Consider the following 10,871-nt stretch of genomic DNA (forward strand, 5'->3'; position numbering starts at 1 on the left):
GGGAGACGGGGACCGCCTCGGGGCGCTTCTGGGCAGCCCAGATGACCAGCCCCAGGCCCCAGGCTCTCTCCCTCCCAGCCCAGGACCACAGTAGGCAGGCCCTCTTCTCCAGAAAGCCTGTGTTTCAGGGTCAGAATGTCTGGCAGGAACCCTCAGCTGATGTTCCAAGGATTGAAATTTCCCCTTGTTGTTGCCCAGAAATGTCTGGCTCTGCCCACACCCCCATTCCTTCCCTGCCTGCTGCTCTGCTCTGAGCGCTGGAACATTCCAGTCGGAGCTGGACTTGGTGGTGGTGATGGAAGCCAGCAGAAGAGGGGGCTTGGGAGGCCAGAGGCCACACAGCTGGCCGCAGCTCTGCTCCTGCCCCGACCCTGATACACAAGTGCAGGGCGCACCCTCCCTCTGGGCCCAGTTTCCAGCCCTGATGCCAAAGGGGATGATGGGGAGGAGGCTGGAGTCTCCCTGGGGTCACTCCCTGTTTCTCCCTTCTACATTGGCCCACACCTGCCTCTGTGGCCTCACCTGAGCTACTCCTGCAGGGCTACTCCTTCAGGTGCCTGAATGTACCCCAGATGCCTCCATTCTGGGCCTGGGGCCCTGGAAGGCATGCGGGAGGAGGTGGAAGAGGCAAGTAATGGTCTAGAGACACCTTAGGGTCTGGCTGGGATGCCCGGGTGTAGGTGTTGGCAGAGGCAGGACAAGCAGGTTGGGCAAAGCCAATGGTGTCAGTTTGGGACACATGGGCTTTGAGACCCCTGTGACATCTTCCCAGTGTCCTCCAGGAGCTAGGGGAGGTGATAATTTCTCCTTGCAAGGGAAGCATCTGTGCGATGTCCAGGGGTGCAGGACCATGGGCTGGGGGCCATGGAGGCCAAAAACAAATGAGAAACACCTGTGCTTTCAAGGAGCTCAGATGCCAAGACTAGGTTTGGGGGGCATGGGCTGCCTGAGGCTCCTTGTGAAAAGTGGAGGTGGGAGAGCTGGAGCAGGGGCCACCGGGCCTCTGGGGGCACAGATGGGTGATCCACACTACCTGGGACAAGCCACCACACTACCTGGGACAAGCCAGGAAGGCTTCACAGAGGAGGTGGCATCTGTGCCAGGTTCACAGGGAGGGTCGAGCCAAAGTTCACAGGCAGAGCTGGGAAAATGGGTGTGGGTCAGCAAGCAGCCCAGGACAGGCCAGAGCCCAGATCTGCTGGGCCAGCGAGGCAGACCCCTCCCCTGCCCACTCTGGGCCCCTGCATTGCCCGAGGTTCTGCTCCTGGGCACCGGTTCCATCAAGTCTGCTGAGGGCAGGGGCAGAGCATGGGCATGGATGGCGTGGGCGCCTCCCAGGTGAAGAGCCTAGATGCAGACAGAGGCAGAGGACCCCCCTTCTCCCAGCCAGCAAGGGCTGAGGGGCAGCCCTGGGCCTGTGGGCGTGAGGTGTTAGAAGGCGGCCTCTCCCCTGCCCCCAGCCCCATGAGGCTCACTTCCTGCACGTCTCAGAGACGGCCCCAGCGGAAGTGGTTGCCTTGGTTTGCGTGTGTGGCCCGGGTGGCAGCAGATCCTGGCTGGGAACTGGGTCAACCTTCGAGGTACCTCCAGGCCCCATCCCAGGGGCTGAGCCCAAGAGCGGCTCTGCCTTCCCCTAGGCCTCTTTCTGGCCTTGTTCAAAGAACAGGCTGGGCAGGGAAGTGGCCAGGCCGGTGGAAACCGTCTGGTGCCAGTCCGGACGAGAGCCCCTCGGAAGCCTGGAGCCCGGCCTGTGATCAAGTCAGACCTGGCTCCAGAAAGCGCTACTTGGGTGGGGTGGGGTGGGCATTCCTGTCCCCACCTGAGAAGGCCACTCACATTTAGCGTTTGGGAGGGGGACTGTTCCCCAAACCCTGGGCCAGGCTGAGCCCTCCTGCTGGCCCTGCTCCTGTAGAAATACACCAGGAACACCGGTTCCTCTCCACAGCCTGGCCTGGAGGCTCCAGGGTGAAGCTCAGTTCCTTTCATTATCATCCTCTCTATCCCGACGCCCCCCAGCCCTATTTTCTACCTGACTCATTCATTCAACAAATGTTTCGTGCCAAGGACAGGAAAAGACAGTTACCAAAAAGGCCCAGAGTCCCAGTCCTCGTGGAGACTACAATCCTCTGATACAGTCCTACCATCCTCTGAGGTTCAACGAAACACAGCCTCCTCCAGGAAGCCCACCTAGCTGTCCTGGGAGTTCCTTTCTCTGGCTTTGTCTATCTCTCTCTCAGGGCTCATGACACATCTCCTTTAGCCTTAGGATGGCCTCATGTGACCTGTCTCTGCCTCCTTGGAACCAGCACACAGATGGGCCTCAGTAAGTGGTAGTTGCTGTCACCATCAGCACCTGCACCCCACCATCATCAAGGAGGGACAAAATTCTGGGGGTCCTGTGAACCCCTTGCCTGGCTCCCTGGCCTCTGGCAGACAATACTCCAAGGTTACCAGCATACATGCCGGTGGGCCCGTCTTTAAGAAAACTTGGCATCGAAAAATCCCAACCACCAAAGCTCACAGGGAGGGTCTACTTGACCTTTGTGAAAGTCGCCTTAGTGTCTGCAGCCAAAGGGAGAGCTGGCTGGGTGCAGTGGTTCACGCCTGTCATCCCAGCACTTTGGGAGGCTGAGGTGGGTGGATCACCTGAGGTCAGGAGTTCGAAACCAGCCTGGCCAACATGGTGAAACCCCGTCTCTACTAAAAATACAAAAAATTAGCCGGGCGTGGTGGCGCGCGCCTGTAATCCCAGCTACTTGGGAGCCTGAGGCAGAAGAATCGCTTAGAACCTGGGAGGCAGAGGTTACAGTGAGCCAAGATCATGCCACTGTACTCTAGCCTGGCGACAAGAGCAAGACTCTGTCTCAAAAAAAAAAAAATAAATAAAAATAAATAAATAAATAAATAAAGGAGCTGTCATCAGTGCCAAAGAGCCCTGGGGTCACAGCTGTGACTGTACTTGCCATCTCGAGCTGCTCTGCTCTGGGCTGATTCCTGCAAGAGCAGTTCTGGTCCTGCCCCTGTGGGTGGGGTGGTGGGGTTCTGATGCCCCTCAAATGCATGGGCCTGTTCTGGAACCCTCTCCTCACCCCGCTGCATCTCCTAGGAAGAGGCAGGGGACGAGGCAGGCGCCTCCCAGGAATCCCATGCTGCCTGTATGAAGGACCGGCTTCTGGCAGGGACATGGAGTCCAGGCACAGCTGGGAGGAAGATTTGAGAGGTGGACAGCAACACTCGGCTGGCAGGACAGTTGGTTCCCGTGTCCTTGCCAGGTCTTGCAAGCAAAGCCCCAGGCAGAAGCGTGAGGCTGGACCCTGGCCCAGCAGCCCCATACTCCTGCCAGACCTCAGGCTCAGCTCTGGGGAAAGGGAGCATCTGCAAACAGCAGAGGCCCTGGCCAGAGGCCTCCTGACCTTCCCAGGCATGGGGGCGGAGTGCAGGCCATGAGCAAAGCTCAGCTGCATGGCTGGGACTGAGGACAACTCCCAGAGCCTCCAAGGAGCTTCCCCACCCAAGAAGGGGACTGGCAACAGCACCGTGGCAAAGCAGGGGAGATGGTCATGAGCTCTACAGGCCGGCCTTCCGTGCCTGCTCCTTAAGGCAAGGCCCTCTCTGGGAACTGCCTAGGCAGCCAGCCTAGCTTCACCTGTCGACCTGAGCCATCTCTGGTGGAAAATAAACCTGTTAGGAGTTGGAGACAGGGCCTCCAGGGCAGCGCCTTCCCTTCCTGGGCCCACAGGCCAGGTCCGCATCTTCCATTTTGGGTGACTCTGCTGTCTCCCAGCATACTGCCCTCTGTGCCTCAGTGGCCAGGGGCCCTGATTCATTCAAACTCACACCAGCCCCAAGCACCATGCAGTCTGGGGGGGGCGTTCTGCTTCCTGGCGCCCCCTCTGCTGTCAGCTTGGAAGCTGAGACTCAGTGCCTGTAGAACGTCTCAGCATAGGCTGGGTGCGGTGATTGCCGCCTATAATCCCAGCACTTGGGAGACTGAAGTGGGAGGATTGCTTGAGCCCAAAAGTTCGAGACTAGCCTGGCAACATAGGGAAATCCTGTCTCTTTAAATAAATAAATAAATAAATAAGAAATTAGCTGGGTGCCATGGTGTGTGCCTGTGGTCCCAGCTACTTGGGAGGCTGAGGTGGGAGGATGGCTTGAGCCTGGGAGGTCGAGGCTGCAGTGAGTCGTGATTGTGTCACTGTACTCCAAGCCTGGGCAACAGAGCAAGACTCTATCTCAAAAAAACAAACAAAACATCCCAGCAGAACAGGGGAGGGGCCTGCCCCTTGGAAGGAGCTGAGGATGGGAAGGAGGGCAGCTAAGGCTTCCAGTCCACAGCCAGAGGCAGAATCGGAGGCAGATGTGACCTTAGTGAAGCCCAGGTCTGCCCTTGGGGATCCCAGGGAAGCGGACAGCTGCCAGCCTCCATGGCTGCCCGACCCCCTCTCCCCACACCAGCCACCCACACACAGCAGTCAGGGCAAGCTCTCAAAAGCCAAGAGCAGCCTCGCTGCGTGCTGAAGGTTCCCGGAGCTCCGGGGCACCCGAGGTGGCTGCCCTGCGCCTCTGGGGGCTCAGCTCCAGCCACGCTGCTCAGGTCACAGGGGTTCCTTTCCTGCCTTTGTACTGCCTGTTACCTCTTCTGCAATGTCCTCTCCCCACCCGGCAGGTGTCACTCACTCATTCTCAGTCTGCCCCCATCACAGCACCTTCCAACCCGGCTTCTGCGCCTGTGTCTCCCCACCATGCTGTGCGGGCCTTGTTCGTCTCACTCCCAGCTGTGTCCCCAGCCTTGCAGGAGCAAGGCTGCATGTGTGAAAGCTCTGCGAAGGTCCTGGGCCACCCCAAGCCTTGGGTCCTTATAGGCCCTAACACCTTGGGACTCAGGGCAGTAGCAGCTCTGTCCCAGCCCTGCAGGGGAGAGGGACACAGACCTGAGTCCTGGGCTGAGGGCTGAGAATCACCTAGTCAGCCCCAGACCCCAGGGCGCTGCCCGCCATGCCCTGGAGAGGACGACACTGCACTCAGTCAGCCTGGGGTCCTGTGCACGGACCCCTTTGGCAGGAAGCTATAGAGGAGGCTGGCGGTAGCCAGGCTCAGTTGCACATGGTCCCCTCTCCCATCCTAGTGAATGCTGCCTTTTAGGCTCAGAGGGTTTCCGGGCAGGGGAGTGGTATGTGAAGGGAGGCCAGCGGCAGCAGCCAGCACACCCTGGTCTGGCTTCAGTGCCAGGGTGCAGGGACGTGGCCGCCCGGCGTAGGTTTTGGAGAGGGCACTAGATCTGTCCAGGAAGTCATCCCCAGCCCCGTGACCTGTCTCACTCTGTGCCCTCTGCCCAGGCAGAACCAGCCTGAACCAGTTTGTGTGGTTCAGAGAGGCCAAGGGACAGAAAGGGACTGTAAACAAATAAGTCCTTCCTGGAAGGCCACTGGGCCTCCCACACTGGTTACTCTGCCAAATACTTTCGGTATTGAAGCAGGTCGAAGGTGCTTCAATACCGACCCCTCAGCCAGGCGTGGTGGCTCATACCTGTCATCCCAGCACTTTGGGAGGCCGAGGTGGGTAAATCACCTGAGGTCAGGAGTTCAAGACCAGCCTGGCCAACATGGTGAAACCTCATCTCTACTAAAAATACAAAAATTAGCCAGGTGTGGTGGCACACGCCTGTAATCCCAGCTACTTGGGAGGGTGAGGCAGAAGAATCACTTGAACTTGGGAGGCGAAGGTTGCAGTGAGCCGAGGTCGCGTTACTGCACTCCAGCGTGGGCAACAGAGCGAGACTCTGTCTTAAAAAAACAACAACAAAAAATACTGACCCCTCCCACCTCCCTTGCAGGGTGCCCACAGGCCACCAGCAGGCCTTGTCACCTCAAGGGTGGTCCGTGGGCAGTGGTGGCAGCAGGCCCTGGGAGCTGGGCCTCAACCTGCTGAATCAGAATCTGCACTCAAACTGCACCCTCCAGGGTTCTGTCTGCATGTGACCCTCCGATAACTGGCCCCAGGAGGATGGTGCTAGGCCGGGGAGACGCCCTGTCAGTGGGGTTTCAGATGCTGTGCTGCACGGGCAGGAGACTCCCAGCCCCACGGTCATCACTTCTAGCTGACAGCAACACCAGTCCATGCCCCAGTCTGGCCAAGGCCGAGGCGCTAGGAAAGAGCAGTACAGAAACACTCGTGGGACACTGTGAAAGGATCCCCAGCTCCATGGCCAAGTGTCGGGAGGCTGGCCTCGAGCCCCAGGCCCAATGCACACTCACTCTGAGCAGGGCTGGTGGACCTGGGGCCCAGTTTCCCTCTCCACACACGAGCCCCAGGGCCAGGCAGGACGGCACGGGGGAGCTCTCAGCCTGCGAGGCCTGGCAGAACCACACAAATGGCTATTTGTTTCCTCAGTTCCATCCACTGAGATCCCCCACACCAAAGTGAATAGGGCAGCAGGCATCAGGCCACAGTCATGGCACCCAGACAGACCTGTGTCCTGGGGAGGCCTGGCCAAGGCACGGCATGAGCATCTGTCTCTGTCGGGCAGCTGATATACCCAAGAACGCCCAGTGTGGGGGACAGTGGTAGATTTTGGCCACCTACCACATTTTCAACCATGGACAGAGCCATGTCTGAAGCAAGGACACTCCTGGGCTTTGCAATCACCCATCAATAAACTTCCTTTTTTATTATTAAGTGTGGGCAGGGTTTCTGTTCTTGCAACTGAGTCCTAACAGAAAACACTGGTTTCACTGACCGCAGGGAGAGCCGAGGACAGGACAAAAAGGCACGAGACAGCTGGACACCTGGAGAGAGGTGACACAGGACAGAGTCCTCACCCGGCTGCCCTGGGCATCGCGGCTGCAGTCTCTGGGTCTGGTGGCATCCACAGCATGGCAATCTCTGGCTGGGCTTCAGGGAGCCCGTATGTCTGATTGGCAGGGCTTTGCCGGCCAGGCAGTGGGCACCAGCGTGGTGGGTGGGCAGGCCTGAGCTTCCAGGAGGCCTCCTGGGATTCAGGCTCTTCAGTGGGGTGTGCTTGTCGGGGTGAGGGTGGGTTCTGTGGCTTGTGGCTACATTCCCGCTGTCTTCCGTCTATGTTCCAAAACCCGCTCTGGTCCCTAGGTGTCTGGAGACCTGGGGTCGTCCAGCTCAGGAGGCCTTCTGGAGCTGCCGCAGCAGCCTGCAGAGCGGGAGTTGGCGTTGGTTCCCAAGAGGTCTGGGTGTTCTGGGGCTTCCTGAAGGGAAAGGCATTACCTGCAGTGAAGTCAGAAGGACACAGTGTCCAGCAAAAAGGCACTGGGAGTCCAGAAAGAGCCACTCCCCACCGTTGCCCCTGCCACCATGGGGTGGGCTCCCGGAGCCCTAGGCAGCTTCTGGAGCTGCTCTCTTGGGGGCGTGGGCAGTGGAGCTGGCTTGGGGACAGATGTTCTGCAGGCCGGGGGTCAGCTGTGGAAGGCAGACCAGGCCACGCCCGAGCCGTAGAACTCCACGCGGCTGGGCCAATCGCCGTCCCTGCTGCCCTCCTTGTCCTCGTCGGAGTCATCATCATCTCCACTGGACGCTCCGCAGATGGGCCGCGTCAGGTGGGCCGGCTGCCCTGGGGACCCCGCGCCCTGCTCCTCCGCCTCCTCCTGCCGCTGCTGGGCAGCCAGCTCGCGGTAGCAGAGGCTGCAGACGCGCACAGGCTTGGGGGACAGGCGCGGGAGCAGGAAGCGCTGGCGCGAGCACTCAGCGCAGACCACGAAGCCGCACTTGCGGCAGTGGTGGCGCCTCGTGAGGGCGGAGAAGCGCGTCTGCGTGCAGCGCATGCAGATGTCCGTGGCCTTGTCGGGGATCCAGGGCGCCGCGTGCTCCGTGCTGGGCGGGCGGCCAGTGGCCCGCAGTTGCCGCCGCACACACTCCTCGATGTGGCTGATCCACTCCTGGCGCTCCGTGGCGGAGGCGGCCGACACCACGAAGGACTTCTTGGCCGTCTTGATCATCCAGCGGTTCTTGGCCTGCAGCGTCTCCGGCAGCAGCTCCAGCGTGACCTCCTCCAGGGGAATGATGTGCTGGCTGCGGTACTTGCGCTTATTGAGCACGATGCTGCCATACACCAGGATGTCGTTGAAGAGGAAGAAGATGCGCGGCTTGGCCTTCTTGCGGCACTCCTTGGTCAGCACGCCCTCGCCCAGCAGCACTCGGCCCGGCAGCGCCAGCGGCTGCCCTGAGGCCCCGAAGCAGCTCTCCACGGCCGCGATGCGCTGGCTGTTGATCTCCGTGTTGGCCAAGTGGTCCACCATCGTCTCCAGCCGCCGGCTGCAGGGGGAGACAGACGGGGAGTATGTCCAGGCTCAGGCATGGGGGTGTCAGAACCACGCTGCCCATCCCCGACTCACTAACCCACCACGCCAGGCAGCCCACTGACTACCCACAGTACCCCGCAGGCCTGCCAGCACTGAGCAGCATCACCCCAGAAACTGGCCCTTCCACCGGAGTATAGGGAACTAGGGGGAGGGAAGGGGGATTCCCCAGTAAAGGGGAGGTGGCGGCCAGACAGGGATGGGAAAGCAGTGATAAAGTGTGCTACTTCGCCCAGGTGCAGCGATTCATGCCTGTGGTTCCAGCGCTTTGGAAGGCTGAGGCAGGAGGAGGCTTGAACCCAGGAGTTTGAAGCTACAGTGAGCTATGATCACGCCACTGCACTCTAGCTAGGTGACTGAGTGGATTCTATCTCAAAAAAAAAAAAAAAAAAAAAAAAGTTCTACTAAGCAGGCTACCACTGTGGGCAGCAGAGGTCCAGCCACGCTGGGGAGCCTTGAAAAACAGGGTGGAATAGGCCTCAACGGGACATCAGAACAGTCCTTGCCAGGAGACCTGGGTGTCTCCACCCCCAACCCATCCCTGACTCTGCCATTCACCAAACCAAGCCATCACAGGCCCTGCAACCCATGCACCCACCCAGTGAGTGCAGCAGTCACCACCACCATCACAAGCACAGGTGCTGAGTGCTTCTTCTCAGCCAAGCCTGACTATCTCATTTAGTTCCCACCTGACCCCAGGAGGCAGAATCCCCACTTTACAGGAGGGGAACTGAGGCGATTCTAGGAGGCAGGGGCCCTGGAGCTCGCACTATGCTGTCCTCCTGAGTGGAGTGGGAGGCCACACAGGCCCCTCTGCTGGTGCCCTAAGCACTAAGCACTAACTCAGAGCTCATGCTGGGCGCCCTTGCTCAGTCCACACATGCACCAGCTCACCAGACTCACGACCTTGAAGACCCTCTAAATGCCACAGATTCCCCAGTCCAAGCCTCTGGTCTTGGCCTCTCCAAGCTCTAAGAGGGCTCTCAGCATAGATGTTCACCTGCTTGTCTAACAAGTTCCTCAAACTCAACACATCCAACACTAAACCCAGTCCCCACAGACCTGTGCCTCTTCCTCTCCTTCAGTGACACCGCCATTCACCCAGGAGTTCAAACCCAGATCTAGGATGCATCCTTGAATCTCCCCCTTTCTGTACCTCCAGCATTCAAGCCATGAGCAAATCTCATCATCTTTTCCTCCTCTCAAATCTAGCCCGCCCGCTTCTCAGCACACGACTCCACCACCATATCGGCGGCAAGGTGCCATTGCGTCCCACCCGAGACAGGCTGTCCCAGGGTCGGCTCCTTCCTGCAACGGGTTCTCAGTTCCTGTCTGTCTCCTTTTCAAAAGGGTTCTCCCTGACAACCCCAGCTCAGGCAGTCTCTCCCCACACCCAGGACAGGCATTGGTAATGCATGGTCTGAGAGTCAAATCTGGCCCTCAGCCTGCTTTTGTAAAGATTTATTGGGACACAGCCAGATACGTTCATTTATTATTGTCTCTGGTGGCTTCCACACTGCAATGGGAGAGGTGAGTGTTGGTGACAGGGACAACATGGTGACAAAGCCTAAAATATTTACCACCTGGCCCTTTGTAGCAAGGGTCTGCTGGCCCCTTCTCTGGGATTGAATCCTATTTTGTTTTTTCTTTGCGGGATTTAACAGGACCTGCTGTTTTCTCGTCTATTCATTGCTTGTGTGTTTTCTGCTTCCCCCACTCAATTCTTAGCTCCGTGAGAACAGGAGCCTCTTCCTGTTGTGTCCACAGTTCTTGGAGCCATGCCAAGCACATACTAGGTGCTTCATAAGTAGCTTGGCACGGTTCCAAGCAGGTCCCAAGGCCCACCATGCATGACTCAGCTCTTACCTCTGCAGAGGAAGAAGTGAGAGCTGGCCCCACCACCACCACGTGCACACATGCGTTCAGGCACACACGGCACGCCTGGGGCTGAGCTGATCACACCCATAGTGTTTCTGGGTCACTGAGCTGCAGTTCTGAGCCTGGCCACCAGTAGAAAGCCACAGTGGGGCCCCAGTGTGACGGCTGGATGCATTGCACAAGAGAAGATGCTGGGCCCTCGAGTCCCGTTCCACTTGCCCCTGTAGATCACAAGTGTCCTGAGAAGAGCTGCCCACACCACCTTACGTAAGAACTGCTATTTTTAGGTTGCTGATCTTGGCTGTATACTGCAAACCTAGGGGATTACCAGTGACAGACCTGACCCGTCTCTCCATGACTGCTCACCGAGTACCTGGCTGATGGACAATCTGACGAAACCAGAACTGCATTCCACAAAGAGTGATGACCGCACAGCAGAGACAACCAAAATGCCTACCAGCAGGGAAAACCACAAAAACCCAGGGCTACTCACGCAATGAGAGATACAGATCAATGTGGTCTGATGGCAAATAACAAACACGGAGTGGAAAAACACAACCTGTAGAATGTTGTATGTGAAGTGACACCACTTATGCAGGAATTACATAACATTCTGAAAGTGTTCAAGAACTATATCTATGAATAAAAATAGGTAGCAGGAAGGCC

The 10,871-nt window shown here is 58.4% G+C and overlaps 1 protein-coding gene across 1 annotated transcript; it reads right to left on the bottom strand.

Annotated features, from left to right (window-relative positions):
• Window positions 1-6,637: 6,637 nt before the first annotated feature.
• Window positions 6,638-8,283, bottom strand: PLEKHF1 (pleckstrin homology domain containing, family F (with FYVE domain) member 1). Its single transcript, XM_011995266.1, has one exon. The coding sequence runs from the start codon at window positions 8,265-8,267 to the stop codon at window positions 7,428-7,430; it is 840 nt and encodes a 279-aa protein (XP_011850656.1). The 5' UTR covers window positions 8,268-8,283; the 3' UTR covers window positions 6,638-7,427.
• Window positions 8,284-10,871: the final 2,588 nt, after the last annotated feature.

Source organism: Mandrillus leucophaeus, unplaced genomic scaffold (assembly GCF_000951045.1).
Source record: "Mandrillus leucophaeus isolate KB7577 unplaced genomic scaffold, Mleu.le_1.0 Scaffold48, whole genome shotgun sequence".
NCBI classification, from domain to species: Eukaryota; Metazoa; Chordata; class Mammalia; order Primates; family Cercopithecidae; genus Mandrillus; species Mandrillus leucophaeus.

Coding starts and splice junctions, on each gene's coding strand:
- PLEKHF1 (XM_011995266.1), bottom strand. CDS start 8,267: ATGGTGGACCACTTGGCCAACACGGAGATCAACAGCCAGCGCATCGCG.